The following is a 14,120-nucleotide window of genomic DNA, read 5'->3' on the forward strand; positions in this document are numbered from 1 at the left end:
AGCTCTGTATGGCAGTTTCCTTCCTAAAAAAGTGTTATAGGTGATCATGTGAGGTCTTCGATGTCCCCCACGATTTCGGGGAATTTTTGGACGCGTCCTATTGGCAAATCAGCCGTTCTTGATCACATCTCCCCTCTGTTGTGTAGTTTGGGGCCATAGCACACAAAATCGACCCAAAATGTATTTAAAATTGCTAATTAACTCTGAAAGAGCACAAGATGTCCTGAAATCATATCAGTGGCTAGAATTTCATGGTAAAATACCGTCGAAGCGTAGAGGAACAGCGTATCTCCGACATGACCGAAAAGTAGCATCTAAGCGCCGGTGCGATTGCTCCCTCCAGATATGGTAGGAGGTGCGCGTTATCTCTGGGAGATAACGCGCTACGGCGCCTCCCAGCTACGCGCGCCTCCCAGCTCCGTCAACTTTGAGCGGCCCTATTATCTATTCGGTCGTTGGCAATGTATGACTAGTGGGACGTTCACGGGGCTGTCCTTGCTCGCAGCGAGCTCGGGCAGCTTCTGCCATTTTTTTGGAAGTGGGACAACAGACGTAAGTCAAAAGCTCAGAAACAGCATAAGGAACTAGTTTCGCGTTCCACTGGACTGTCAAATATTCCGGCCGGTTTGTTGAAAGTCGTTCGCGCCCGTTCTGCCTTTGCGAGGATCACTATACTTACACTGGAGTGAAGAGCGCCTACTTCGAATCCGCTATTATCTGTATAAGCGCCCGCCGCAGCTCTTGGCGGCCCTGGTCCCGGTGGCTCCTCCTCGTACCACCACTATCCGCTCCTCCGTCCATTCCAATCCACTCATACGCTCGGACTCTGCTAAATCGCACAACCCGTTCACTTATCTATCAAGACCCTCAAGCGATAGTCGAGCAAGAAATAAACTCTGGTCTGCTCTTGTCTGCAACCCCTGCGCCTCGTGTGTCTCGCCGGAAACCTTCAAGACACAGTACTCAGTCTCCCCAAACCACCGACCTCGCTTGCGCCGCGAAACAAACGCTACACCCGGGCCATTATGTCTGAGGCCCCGGCTCAGATCATAGCCATCCTCTACGTCATTGAATCCTCCCTCACTCTCGCGACGGAATGGCCTCAGGTTCAGGCGGAGTATCTTGTCCCGCTCTTGCACAGACTAGGCGAGCTGCATTCGACTACGCTTGTACGTCTTTATCACCCTGGGTATCGCATTATCTGACCCCCTTCCAGTTTAGGCTCGCGTTCGTGAGCTATGGGACCGCGGATACTATGCCTACGCCGGTCCTGCACAAGACCTTCTTCAGCAACCCAACACCTATGATGAACCAGATGCGCGAGGAGCCACATAAGCTGGGCATAGGCAGTACGGGCTCTGGCGACGGCTATGGCATGGCGGCGTTGGAGGGTATGGTGGCCGCATTGGAGGTAAGTCCATTCCATCTGTACGCCATTCCATACAACAGCGGGACCATCTCGTGTAAGACGCATATGAAAGGCGAATCAAGCCGTAAGCTTTAACCGAAGAAGATGCGGTTTATGAGAGTATCACAAAACCGGACACAAGTATAACGCACCATAGCTTAGGGAGCAATGGGTGCACCGTGAGCACCTCCTGTAATCAGCGTGCAGTTTGAGTGGCGCGCTTCCTAGGGCATCATGAAGTTCTTGGTCTTCCAACCATTCCTGTCTTTCTATGCCAAAAGTCTCGTTTCTTCGTGCCTTCTAATATAACGGACTCTTCGCTCAGTACTCACGCTACGCTTCATAGCTATTCGATACCCTGAAGTCCTCGATCGAGGTAGGCTCTTCCACTTCTACGAAAGCGACCATGTTTACACATAACAAGGCAGCCCTTAGCGTGCCATATCATTCATTTGGCGGCTACACACCCTGATCCTGCCGAACGACCACTATGGAACGTCTCACCAACGTTAGACTCCGTCACCTGGGACACATTGCCAGCTGAAATCAAGAAGGTCCGTTCATGACCAACCCTTCGCGCGAGCTGCTTCCTCACTTCGACTTCAAATAGCGCGGGGTCCACTACAGCAATATATTGCTCCGTCCCATACCGCGCCTAACGCAAGTGCAAGCTGCGGTAGGCTGCTATCTCTCCTTCCCTTGTAGAATTGCGGTTAAGCGTTCTGCAGACCGTTGTGGGACCCGCACATGGTGCATGGTTCCCGATTCGCTCACCACACGCCGTCAATCTTGGGGGCTTTCCGCAGAAAGGTAATCGTAGTCCTGCCCTCTAGATACACTCATTTCTCATGCACCCGCCCCTACAGGTACCAAACGCACAGGAAGCGCTGATAGGAGCCCGGAGATCGCCAAGCGGGCGAAGATGCTCCTCTCCTCACCTGTCAAGTCCCCTGCCGCTGCCTCGCCTGTCCCTCATTCGTCCCCTCCACAGCCACCACCGCCCGCCACCAAAACACCATCAATCGCCCCCGCCGCCCCGCCCGCCGCTCCGTCTGTACCTACCGCTCCTGCTCCCGCTCCTGCAGCCCCTGTCGTGTTCCATCCGCTCCCGCCTATACTCGTTGAGCGCTATCGCCAGATAGAACTTGTACTACGCGGTCAAGCCATGAGGGCGCAAAAGTTCGAACAAGAAGGCAATCTGCAGACTGCAAACCAGATGCGTATAGAAGTCACGAAGCGGATTGCATGGTTCAAGGAGCAGAAGGAAAAACATATGAGGGACCCGGTGTTGGCAGCCGCTGCTGCCGCGCAGGCGGAGGAAGCCGCGGCGAAAGCCGCCGCCGCAAGGGCCGGTGCTGCGCCAGCTGCGAATGCGCCCCCGGGGCAGACCGCAACCGACCTGGCGGCGAAGATTGCCCACGGACAGCCGGGCCCGCCTCCTGCCGCCGCTGCGGGCGGACAGAACGCTTCTCAGCAGTCCACGGGCCCGCCTCCCGGTATACAGATCCCGCCGAACATGACACCAGAAGTAGCCGCGCAGATGCAGAAACTGATCCAGCAGACGAACCGACCGGGGCATCCCAATATGCCCCCTCAGCTTCCGCTCCAGCCTCAACAGACCCAGCCCCAAGCGCCAGCGCCAGCGTCGCAGCCGCCACAGCAGCAGCCTACGCCTGGCCCTGGCCAAATGCCACCAGGGTCGTGGCAGGGGATGCTTTCCTGGAGAGGGACGGACTCGGAGACGCATATCAGGAAAGACGTGCAGGCACGAGTGATAATACACGGCCAAAGACCGGACGCTATGTATGTGCTCTCTGGTGGTACAACATGTGGTACCCGCTAACTTTCATACAGGCGTCTGGAGACATGGCCTGCTATGTTATCGCTCGCACCCTCGCAGCATCATGCGGTCCCCCCTCAAGTGCTTCAACCCTGGCTGTTGCGACACAATTGTGTCCCACTGGCGGTAGTCTCGAGTCCAAAGGTGCCAGACCCCAAGGGTAACCAGGAGCACTTCAGCGCGCTCGTCCGCCTCCTCTCGGAGAAAAATCTGGTCAGTTTCACGCAGGTTAACGTGACACCAGTTCCTGCCGCTCATGCTTGCTTGCTACACAGTACGCACTCGCTGCATGGAGTGGTCCAGACGGTGTCCAGGAAAACCGCGTGCTCATCTTCGTGATGAAAACTAACCACCTCGCGGGTGCATACTTCCCGATGGCCGGCGGCATTCCCGAGCTGCCGAAGCCAGAGGTTGCGGTCGCGGGGCTACCGCCCAGCCTACCTCCACAGGTCGTGAACATCCTGTCGAGCCTGAATCCAAAGGAGCAGGCGATGTTCGCGTCACTCACCGCCGACAAGAAGATGGCCTGGCTCAAGTCGGCGGTGCAGCAGCGCGCCGCCGCGGCAAAGATGCAGCAGCAGGCCCAGCAGCAACAGCAGCAACAACAGCAACAGCAGCAGCAGCAGCAGCAGCAGCAGCAGCAGCAGCAACAGATGCAGCAAATGCAGGCCGGGCCTTCGCAGATGCAAGGCTCGTCGCTGCCCCCCTCGCAGCTGCCCATGAACGTCACCCCAGGCGCCCTCAACCCATGGCTGCCAAACAACGGGCCGAACATCCCCGCGATCCTCAGCAAGTTCGCGCCGGGCGGCGGGAATGGGCCCATGGGCATGCCGAATTCGACGCCGAGCCCGGCGCAGCAGCAGAACGCGATGATGAACCTCGCGGCGGGCATGAACTTTGGCACGATGGGCGGAATGGGCGGGATGGGCCAGATGCAGCCGGGCGCGCAGGGGATGCACAGGCGCACACCGAGCGGGGGTGCGGGGCCGGGCGCGGGGCAGGCGCCGCTGACGCGGGAGATGATGCAGTCGTTCATGCAGAGGAACCAGGAGGGCGGGTCTAATGGCGGTATGGGTGGGATGTAGGTTAGGGCGGAGATGAGTTAGCTTCGTTGTCATTTCTTGGGTTTGCCGTGTACGATGATCGCAGAGGAACGCCTTTGGAATTGGTGCCCCGCGCGCAAGACGACGTTACTATTGCTACATGCATGGACAAAGTGCGAGGTTGGTAAAGTACATGGAGGTGGTACAATTTTAGCAGGCTTCACTTCGGTTCTCCGTCCACCCGGGTTCTCTTTTTGGTCCCACAATCCTGATGAGGCTAGGTTCCCGGCGCGCTCCAGTTCTCGTTTAAGCCTTGTATCTTGTCGTGATCCGCAAGGTTCGGCTTGGACTCGTACACCGTAACGACAGGCTCGAATTTGCGCTGGTCGCGTGCACTCGACGTGAGCCACGAGCGCAGTAAAGGAACCAGTGTCCGAAAGTAGGTGCTCACCTCGCTCCACTGCCCCAGGAAGCCAACGTAGTAGATGCGCGTCGTTTCCGCCCCTTGGGCCGCAGGGAAGAACAGAGTGACGGAGGTGACGTTGGGGAACTTCGCCGGCCTATGTGCGTTAAGTGGGTTGAAATCAGGGTGCTGTGTACGGATACATCTCCGGGATGTACATACATGACGTGGTATTCGCCGACATCCCGGCCCTGGGGTATCGTAAATTCCTGGACGGGCTTCATGTCCTCGACTTCTGAGAAATCCAGATTGTCGATATTCGGAAACTGCATCGGGCGTCCAATATTTTTAACAGTCTCACTCATGAACTTGAGAAGCATCGCGTACCAGTGCCAGTTTAGTCGGGGTCTGGTCCGCAGGCCCGGCTTTTATTAGGATTGCACGCAGCTTGACGGCTCCAGTGAACGGGATGCGGATGATCCTGCGCGTCCGAGGAATGAGCTAACCGTAGACGTGCCCAGCAGCTGCAAACGCTCGTACAGTTGGTCGTCAGCGTCGGATTCTAGATACTGCCACAAAAAGAAGTAAGCTCCCGGTCTTCCTATAAAATTTTCAATATGATCCCTACCGTCTCTTCGTCCAACCTCTGGTCCCAAGGCTTGATCACTGCTGGACCCATCTCCGGATCCTCAGCATTCAGCGCAACGACGTTTGCGCGGTCGATGCGCGCGTACAGGTTGTCGCGATGCCCGATGTCTTCCGGGAGGCCATGCTGGTGGTCATGGTGATCGCTCCCGTCGTGGCAGTCTCCGTGAGAGTGGTTGTGCGCCATCGTCGTTCACTTCCAAGCTGTATGAGGAGCTGTTGCGGCGCGGGTGGAAGTATCCACTGTGAGCAGGTCCTCGGGGTCTCTGGCACATGTGCAAACAACTCCAAACAATGCCCTCATAAAATTTGCTCGACCGGGCGCAGACGAGCGACGGCCTGGCCTCTCGCGTTATGTCTTCCTGTGTTGCGTCCTCCCTGGTTGTTCCTCTGACATATGTGAGTGTCGTCTTGCGTTCTTCTCAGATCTTGCATGATGGTACTATAGTAATTTGCGTTCGATGGCCTCCGTCCTCACACCAAAGGGGCGTACACGCCAGTATGCCCTGGGGTCGGGGGTATGAGACAACTTTTACACTTCTGATACTTGCACAGTCAAGCAAATTTCGACGCATTGCTGACTTATCTATCGTTCTCTAGGCTTGTCTCGATGCAACCGCTGTGGCCGCGGTTGGCAGTATGTAAAGGCAAACAAATGTGTCGTGTTTCCGTCAATCACAATGTGCCCATTCTGTCCTCACTATCCCTGTCGTGTGGATATCCCTCGGGCGTGTCGCTCAAGGGCCGATACGGGCCCGTATCCGTACTTTGGGCTTTCAGGCGGACTATAATCGAGAGTTCGACCACGGTAACAGTGTGAGTGCTAGAATTTGAAACTCTGATGGGGCGTTCGAATTCACACGTGCCCGCTGTATAACCGAAATATATCGTTCCTTTCATGGAGATTCAGCACGACACAAAGGTCCGAGTCGTGCGACAGGAGACATTAGTTGTACAAGTCGTCGTTCATCGTGCCTTTCACGTATGCTTCCAACCGTCCCGCAAGCTCCACATAGCCATCTCGTACGGTCGTAAGCTTTCTGAGTGTAAACTGTCGATTAAAGGTAAGCAAACATTCAAACCTCTACACGCGACAACGCCTGACCTTGGTCACTGATATGTCTTGAACCACATAACACGTCAGCTGCTCCCTGCACACCAACATATCGTTCCTGAGCTTTGATAACGTGAGCAGTCGTTGGGTCTCAAGAGGGTGTGCGACACTTACATATCCCCAGACCTGGGCAATGGCATCGATCTTGTCGGCGAGGTTCTGAACTGCTCGGGAGGTATTCTCCACCGTGTCGCCATCAAGGCGCGTGCTCCCCCTCTGCACGGCTCCTTGGGCAAATTGACTGACGTCCTTGACCAAGTCAGCGAAGTCGTCACAGCTCTGGCGCATGGCCGCGGCCTTCTGGTCCGACTCCTATACGAAGACTCGGTCATCTACGGCCCTGACATCGGGGATGCGCTGCCTCCATACCTGCGGAAAGGCTTCCAGCCCAGCGTAAAGCTGGTTATAACTCGATTGGTCTACCACAGCCTGGACCGCCAAGCCGTACACTACACAGGTGTCACAACATAACGTGAGCAGTAGATCCTGCAGGAGTCTGGCTAGCTTACGTTGCGTCAGCGCCGCTGCGCTTGCAGCGTTGTCCCGACTCCGTTGTATAAGGGTCAAGAGCCGCTGGGATCGCAGGTCAGCCTCCGAAAGACGCCGAACCTAGCACTCGCGGACCTCGTGGTACGTGCGCCATTGCGATGCGAGCCGCAAGGCGTTGCCGTGCTCGTCGAGGACCCCGGCGTCGTCGAAAGCGATAAAGGTAAGGGCCAATTTCTGGGACATCCCCTTGATACCGTTAACGGCCTTTACCAGTCTGTTGATAGTCTCCACTCCGCGGTTTTCAGGCTCGAGCAGCGCCTGAGCAACTTGTTCGGCCATGGCAGCATAGTTCGAGCTGTCGTTGGACGAGGTATCGACAGCGAGCTTCTGTTCGGACACGGCGTCCGTAGACGATGTGATGTTAGAAACGGTAGCCATCAGGAGTGCAGGGATATATAATAGAGTTGGGTAGCCGTTCAGAGGGTTGCTGAAGAGGACCTAGAGGACTGATCTGGTAGATGGTTCGGACAGTACTAAACCGCAGCCAGTTCAGTCCTTTTATACCATCTGGGATGCTGGTAATGCTCAGTGTCTACAAAAGAAAGCGATGAGACGACACGCGCGAGCACTGGCTCAAGGCACCCTCGGTGCAACCGAAGGCCGGGATGTGGCGTTACAGGTCTGAAGGGTCGACGTCCAGAAGTCAGCCAGGAACAGAGGCGGGTGTGAGGTACGACTGGCGTCTCTCACCGCTTTCGTACCTTTCCGGTGTCGTTCTGACCAGTATGTCAGCCATGAATGGTGCCTTTAGAGCCAACGGAGCGCTGCTCTATTGCAAGTGAGCTCCAAGTATGGACATCTGTGGAGAACACTAGCATGTGGGAGTAGCCTAGCCGCTAGGCAGCACCCCTTCGTAGGATGAGATCTTTGAGTGCGCTTTTCAATCCATAATGGTCAAGGTTGGTAGCTTGTGCTAGCACCGCAAGCACTACTCATCTCAAGCTGGAGTCGAACAACTTCATGTAGTACCAGGGAGACTCGTAGCGTGCGCCACATCTTAATAGGTTTAGACTCAGCGGTGACGGGTCCTACCTTGCCCTTCGGGGCATGTACTTCCGTACGACAGGCCTTGTCGACTAGTCTCAGGTTCATGGACGTTGCCGGTGTGGATCTCTACGGACGCACCAAGGTATCGTCGATGGCAAATAATTGAGGGGTTTCGGGTATGGGTTCGCTTCCTTGATAAGTATGGCCAAGATGAGCTTCACCGGGAAGGCGAGTAAGTACCGTCTAACACACAGAATACCAGTAGATTATTCAAGGTATATGGAGGTCAAGAGGAAGCTTTTAACATGGACGCAAGTTGACGTGTGTGGTAGAAATCTGACCGATGCAAGAACAGCTGGGAGGCTGAAACGCACAGGTCTCTGTTAGTATATCGGTTAGTACACGCGCCTGTCATTAGATGGATCGCGCGAAAGCGGGGTTCGACTCCCCGACAGAGAGTCGAATGCCAGGCACTCATGATTTTTTGACCTTCGAAGAGATGCTTCTCAATCTGAACGTTGCAAAAGTACTTCAAGTTAGATGTGGCGCACAATACCTTTGTTTGTTGCAGCAACATGTACAATATATATCATGACCCCTGGGTGGTACACCAAATAAGCGCGTGAAGCCAGCGCTGCTTCCAGTGATCATACAAGTCTTCACGGTCATTGCTAAGCTTGCGTATATTGCACTGTCAAAACATCATAATACTGTGTGGATAGAAATGTGAGATACGGATACATAGGGCAGCCAGAGCGGCGTTCTACATCGGCAATAACTGCATACGCTCCTAACAAGAACTCAACTCCGCGCGCCCTTCCTCCCCCTTCCCCGTCTCCCCTTCCCAGCGCCCTTCCGCCCGGAGCCCCCGGCCGCGGCCGCCCCCTGCACAATGTCCGGGAGCTGCGGCAGCGTCATCTCCTCCACGTCCATGCTCATGCCCGCCCCGCCCGCAGCCACGTCCGCGTCCCACGACTCACGCGCGGGCCCCCCAGACACTTCAAACAGGTGCATGAGGCGCTCGCGCACCCCATGCTGCTTCGGGTCCGCGTACAGGACGTGCGTGCCCTCCGGGACCTCCGCCTCGATGAAGCTGTTGTCGGCCTCGTCGCCCGACGCGGTCGGGCGCGGGTTCCCGCCCGGCACTTCGAGCTGCGGGACCAGCGCGGGCTCGGGAGCTGGGGCGGGCTGTGGGGCGGGCGTGGTGGTGCCTCTTGAATGCGCGCCGGGCCCTGGGCTGAACCCGGGTGTTGACCGGCCGGGGGTCAGCGAGTCCGTGAACGACATGTTGGACTGGCGCACGAGCATCAGTTTGGGCATTGAACATTGGTGGGATAAACACGCACCCTTGAGCGGTTTAACGGTCGCGCCCGCTTTCCGAGCGGTGGATTCGGGCCCTTCGCCTTCTTCGCCTCGACCTCGCGCTCTGGCTCGACAATCGCTTCGGCGGGGCGCTTGCCTAGGAGCGTAGAGATGCTGTCCTGGAGCACCTTCGTTGCCTGCTTGGTCACGCGTTTGGGCGTCGAGGGCGTGTGCGCGCCGGGAATGCGCATCGGTGACGGCGACTCGGATGACGGTACGCGATCGTCGAACACCCGTGAGGGGATCGAAGGCCCTGGAGTCGCGTCCCGGTCTGCAGAAGGCTGTGTTCGTGGAGGTGCGGCGGCTTCTTCGGGTTTGGGAGGTGGTGTGGGGGTCTTGGATGGGCGTCGTGGTGTACCTGGAGGCTCGCTGGTGGCTACTTCGCCCAGGAGCATGGCGGGCACCCCGAACGACTCGACCTCCTCTGCGAGAGGTGGGCGGGACCCTGGTGGGGGAGGGTCGTAGTACGATAGCGACTGAGACCTTGGTGCACGATCTTCTGGACCAATGATGAGCGCGAATACTAGAGCGAAGCGGAGAGCGCGTACCGTTCGTGATGTCGACCATACTAGCCTCCTTGCTCGCCTTCTCCTTACCCTTGCCCTTCTTGTCACTCCCGCTCCGTGGTGCTGTCCGTGGCTGCTGCGTCGCCATCATAACCTCGGGCGCGCCCGTATAATCCACAACCTGCAGGTCCACGTCCTCGCCTCGCTGAACGAACGCTTCACCAGCGACCGATGCCGGCCTGGGAACGGCAGTGAGCGGAACCTGGCCCATACGCGCCATCTCGGCGAGCCACGCCATGTCAACGACCGGGGTCCCCCACTCGCGCGCCTTCTCTGCTTTCGCGCCCTCCCCGGACGGACAGAGCAGATGCGTTGTCCGTCTCGAGAAATTCGGTGCATGGTGGATGCCTACAGCCGTGTACGATTAGCTAACGATCCCGCACTATTAGAGCCTGGGGAAACGTACCGAGCGCACGCAGCAAGCGTCGTATCCAGCACGCCTCGCTCTGATCGAGGCCTGAGTAGCTTACGACCATGTCTTCTGTGCCGGATATGGGTGCTTCGACCGCGAGCGGCGCAAACGCAACGTGCTCTTCGGGCGCGCAGATGCGCTCCTCGAAGATGCACCGCTCGAGCCAGCACTCAGTCCGGTACTTGGCGCGTGTGTCATCGTCTCCTTCTCTCCGGAAAAGCGCACTCCCACTGCACCAACGACATGTAAGTGACATCCAAATACTGGCCAGTTAAGACGCACCTAACGAGCCGCACGACGATAAAGTCGACCGTGTCATCATCGTCGTCATGCGCGCTGACCCACGTCCCGCCGCATTCCTCAACTGCCCGACGAACATTCCCACTCCGCGCCTCTCCCAAGGCGCGTATCCGCATGCCCTTAAACAGTTCGCGTGCGCCCTCCGACACGTCCCCATCCACATCGACGCCATCTGCGTTCTCCGGCATGACGCTGCCTGCCCTGCTCGGCCCCGCGACGGCCGACGCAGAGGCGATAGGCACATCCGCCGAAATGCCACCCGCAGCCAGAATGCTCCCCACGGGCCGCCCAAGGAAGGAGAGCGAAGACGTCCGCCCACTGCCCGCCATCCCCTCGCCTCCTACGGTCGGCGCGCGCCGGAACGGTTGCCTCGACAGCGGTGTCGACGCATCTTTCGCCACGGGGGCGAAGGAGCGTGCGCGCCGGAACGACTGGATCGCGCTGGCTGGGGTGAGTGGGTCGCCATCGCCCTCCTTCAGCGAGCCGCGCCGCAATGCACGCGCGGACGGCGAAGGCTCGCGGCGATATGATATGTCGGGGCGGGATTGCGACTTGGACGGGCTGCGGATGAGGCGGCCTTGTTGTAGTTCGAACCCGCGCGGTTTGAGGATGCTCTCCCAGAGGTGGAGGGTTACTGCTGGGACGCGCTTCACGGAGGCGATCTCTTCGTCGTCGTCGTTATGACGGGTGTGGGAGGGGCCTGCAGCGGAGGCTTCTGCGTTCTGGATTTCGGAGGATACACCTGGCTCGTCTGTGGTCGTGGTCGTACCCGGTGGAGGGCCTGGCGTAAAAACGCTCAATGGCTAAAGATGCACAAGGATTGAGACGGACATACCTTCCGGTAATGCTCGGGGTGGGGGACGCGGATTTGAAACTTTGTACGCTTCCTCCTCGAAACGACCTTCGCAGAGCTTCAGCAATATAGCCCTGGCAGCGGATACAGACATTTGCTTACCTCCGAATCGCAGCGAATCCCAGAACCAGTCTTCCCATACAATGTGTATCCTCGCTTCGCCCAAGCGGTTGAACTTGTCCGCATACCGGACCTTCTCAGAGTCGGCTTCACTCGTGTTCGCACAGAGCAGATGTGTAACTCGCACGGGCCGCTCGATCTGCTTCACGTATACCCCGCCACCCTTGGACACTTTGCGGTTGATCTCCATGCGGAGATTTACGTCCTCGATGCCCGAGACGCACAACACAACCCCTGTGAAGGGCGGAAGGCGATGTTCTTCGATGCTCTAGGAGGAATGGAGGTTTGATGTAAGACGGATGGCATAGATTCACGAGGGTGTATTTGACTAACCTCTACGAGATCGACGTCGTCTCCTTTGAGCCAGATTTTATGGCTCTCAGTGATCCAAGACGCGCGCATGATCGGTATTCCGGTCTCCACGGCGCACTGGCGAGCACATGAGCTTTAATACGTGCTGACAGGGATTAATATGCACGTACTCTGTATTTCGCGCTGCCAGGCTCCTCGGCGATGAGGTGTGTGACCCGGTCTGTGAGGTCGCTCACAGACTGAGCGCCGAGTTCCAGAGCGAGCTTGAATAGTGAGGTCTGCAGGGTTGGTCAGGACCGGCATTTCGGGGCTGTTATGTGGACATTGAAACGTTGCAGGGCGGCCAGTTACAGACAGAATACTATCCTCTAAGCTTTTCGAAAGCCGCGCTGGATCTCCAACCCTCGTAGCCATAAATGCTACTTGTCGAGTTCATGACGTCGCGAGACATAGCCAAGCACGGTCAATAGCCACAACACCGCGAGTTTACAGTCGAGCAGGCTGGTAGTGACAAGACGAAGTAGGTACCGAATTTCATGGGTGATCATGCATGAGGGACATGTGTGCGGACAAGGGGCTTCGTGGTTCTGACCTTTTCTGTACGCAGTAGGCAGGACGTGGAGGAGCTGCTTACCTTGTCACTGATTCCGGTCGCACAGAGCACGACGCCTTTAAATGGACGCGGACATAGATCCGCATGCGTAGCTTCTTCGTCCGAGTCGAGTCCTGAGCTGTGGGTCCATGTGGAATCTGGTGTCCTGAGGTCCTTGCGCGCAGCAGGGTCCGCTGGTCGTAGTTTGACTCCAGGAACCTATGCGACGAGTTAAGAGCAGCCGGGAGGACGTTCGCTATCGTACACACCTTCTTGGACCTATTTACTCTCCGGAAGTTCATCTCAGCACCGGCGTAGAGTAGGCGATATCAAATGAATAGGGTCGTCAGATTCGTTAAGTGCAGGTCGACCGTCCTGAGTGAGTGGGACCGTGCGGCTAGTTGCGATAAGTGATGGAGGGTCCCCAGAATAAGATGTGTGGTACAAGCACAGTACAAGAGTCGGGAAACGCGATAAGACGCGGGGTAAGGGACAGGAGAGTGGCTAGTCTTCGTCGCGAGACGCGGTCAACACACGCGCCGCCAGATATTTAGGGCCGGTTCGCTCGTGACAGTCACGTGCACGCGCAAACTTGGCTGCTGCTCGCTGTCCGCGACAGCGACGAGCACTCTCTCACCGTCCTCCACTGTCCCCCACAATGCTGCCCCTCGCCCCTCTGCGCTCTTGCGCACGGACACAAGTCCGCTCTCTGGTCACCGCGGCTTCCTCATCATCATCCCCCGCCGCTGCCACCGAGTCCGAGCCTCTCACCCACTTCCGCATCACCCTCCGCCGTTCCGCAATCTCTCTCTCCAAGAACGTCAAGGGCACGCTCGAGGCGCTCGGTATTCACCGGCGACTACAGACGGTCTACCACAGACATACACCAGACATCGCCGGAAAGATCCTTAGGGTCAAGGAGCTCGTGTCCGTGCAGAACGTCCCCGCCTCGGCAGTGCGAAACAAGCTGGAGCAGAGGTCGGACAGGAAGGCATCCCGGGGATATGTCGTGACGGGGTCGAAGCTTCATGCGGAACCCTAGGTTGCAGGCTACTTGGTAAGTGTTGAAGAAATGCAGTGACATGAGATGCTAATCACCCCACAGACGCTTTATTTCGCTCTGTATCGTCTCCATACATATAATACTCTCAAACATGTTTGCAACGGTGGGAGTAGGCGATACTCCGTGAAGCTTGCACACTTCAAGCGCAAGTTTCACGTTGTCGCAGGGCGGTGCAATCACCCTCAGCTGAGCACACAAGGCAAATCATACAACGTCCCATGGCACGGAGACATTCATGAGCGCCATTGCTTGCGCTATTGGTGCCGGGCCGGTACAGTCAATTCTAGGTATACCACGCGCCATGTTGGGCGGTATTGCTACCGCCACCTCGTAAGTTTATCCGCTCAAGAGCCTTCAACACCGTAATATCCGTATGGCTCTCGGTACGTCGGTCAGCTTATATTCGACCAGCATCGTCGCTTGTGGAGCCTTTCCTGCAGGAGGCCGCGTATTTGATGATTTATCTCCTACTAACTGGCCTAGTCCCGCCCAACGTCATACCAGGTCATACCGGGTCATACCTGCAGGACGCATCCCTTGCATACACGGCA

The 14,120-nt window shown here is 57.2% G+C and overlaps 5 protein-coding genes and 1 non-coding gene across 6 annotated transcripts; 3 read left to right on the forward strand and 3 right to left on the reverse strand.

Moving 5' to 3' along the window:
- Nucleotides 1–1,025: 1,025 nt before the first annotated feature.
- On the forward strand, nucleotides 1,026–4,333 carry TRAVEDRAFT_48968 (uncharacterized protein; the record flags this gene model as incomplete). Its single annotated transcript, XM_008041213.1, has 9 exons — nucleotides 1,026–1,169; nucleotides 1,217–1,411; nucleotides 1,755–1,784; nucleotides 1,837–1,962; nucleotides 2,019–2,084; nucleotides 2,137–2,218; nucleotides 2,275–3,211; nucleotides 3,263–3,461; nucleotides 3,524–4,333. The coding sequence occupies 9 exons, from the start codon at nucleotides 1,026–1,028 to the stop codon at nucleotides 4,331–4,333; spliced, it is 2,589 nt and encodes an 862-aa protein (XP_008039404.1).
- Nucleotides 4,334–4,568: 235 nt separating this feature from the next.
- Nucleotides 4,569–5,526, reverse strand: TRAVEDRAFT_38259 (DUF1000-domain-containing protein; the record flags this gene model as incomplete). The annotated part of the gene is made up of 6 exons (XM_008041042.1): nucleotides 4,569–4,673; nucleotides 4,743–4,851; nucleotides 4,917–5,020; nucleotides 5,082–5,175; nucleotides 5,235–5,263; nucleotides 5,323–5,526. 6 exons carry the CDS (start codon nucleotides 5,524–5,526, stop codon nucleotides 4,569–4,571), a joined length of 645 nt encoding a protein of 214 aa, XP_008039233.1.
- A 759-nt stretch (nucleotides 5,527–6,285) lies between these two features.
- TRAVEDRAFT_21404 (uncharacterized protein) lies at nucleotides 6,286–7,380 on the reverse strand (the record flags this gene model as incomplete). Its single annotated transcript, XM_008040883.1, has 5 exons — nucleotides 6,286–6,390; nucleotides 6,568–6,765; nucleotides 6,823–6,902; nucleotides 6,963–7,026; nucleotides 7,078–7,380. 5 exons carry the CDS (start codon nucleotides 7,378–7,380, stop codon nucleotides 6,286–6,288), a joined length of 750 nt encoding a protein of 249 aa, XP_008039074.1.
- A 986-nt stretch (nucleotides 7,381–8,366) lies between these two features.
- Nucleotides 8,367–8,448, forward strand: TRAVEDRAFT_t118. The gene has a single exon. It is a non-coding gene; the product is annotated as a tRNA-Asp (tRNA).
- Nucleotides 8,449–8,710: 262 nt separating this feature from the next.
- On the reverse strand, nucleotides 8,711–12,808 carry TRAVEDRAFT_72858 (uncharacterized protein; the record flags this gene model as incomplete). The annotated part of the gene is made up of 11 exons (XM_008041739.1): nucleotides 8,711–9,282; nucleotides 9,336–9,850; nucleotides 9,900–10,265; nucleotides 10,324–10,559; nucleotides 10,612–11,410; nucleotides 11,465–11,530; nucleotides 11,585–11,870; nucleotides 11,936–12,031; nucleotides 12,085–12,192; nucleotides 12,549–12,725; nucleotides 12,776–12,808. 11 exons carry the CDS (start codon nucleotides 12,806–12,808, stop codon nucleotides 8,791–8,793), a joined length of 3,174 nt encoding a protein of 1,057 aa, XP_008039930.1. The 3' UTR covers nucleotides 8,711–8,790.
- Nucleotides 12,809–13,164: 356 nt separating this feature from the next.
- Nucleotides 13,165–13,649, forward strand: TRAVEDRAFT_169965 (uncharacterized protein; the record flags this gene model as incomplete). The annotated part of the gene is made up of 2 exons (XM_008041740.1): nucleotides 13,165–13,563; nucleotides 13,612–13,649. The coding sequence occupies one exon, from the start codon at nucleotides 13,165–13,167 to the stop codon at nucleotides 13,546–13,548; it is 384 nt and encodes a 127-aa protein (XP_008039931.1). The 3' UTR covers nucleotides 13,549–13,563; nucleotides 13,612–13,649.
- Nucleotides 13,650–14,120: the final 471 nt, after the last annotated feature.

The sequence above is a fragment of the Trametes versicolor genome (assembly GCF_000271585.1).
Source record: "Trametes versicolor FP-101664 SS1 unplaced genomic scaffold TRAVEscaffold_7, whole genome shotgun sequence".
NCBI lineage: Eukaryota > Fungi > Basidiomycota > Agaricomycetes > Polyporales > Polyporaceae > Trametes > Trametes versicolor.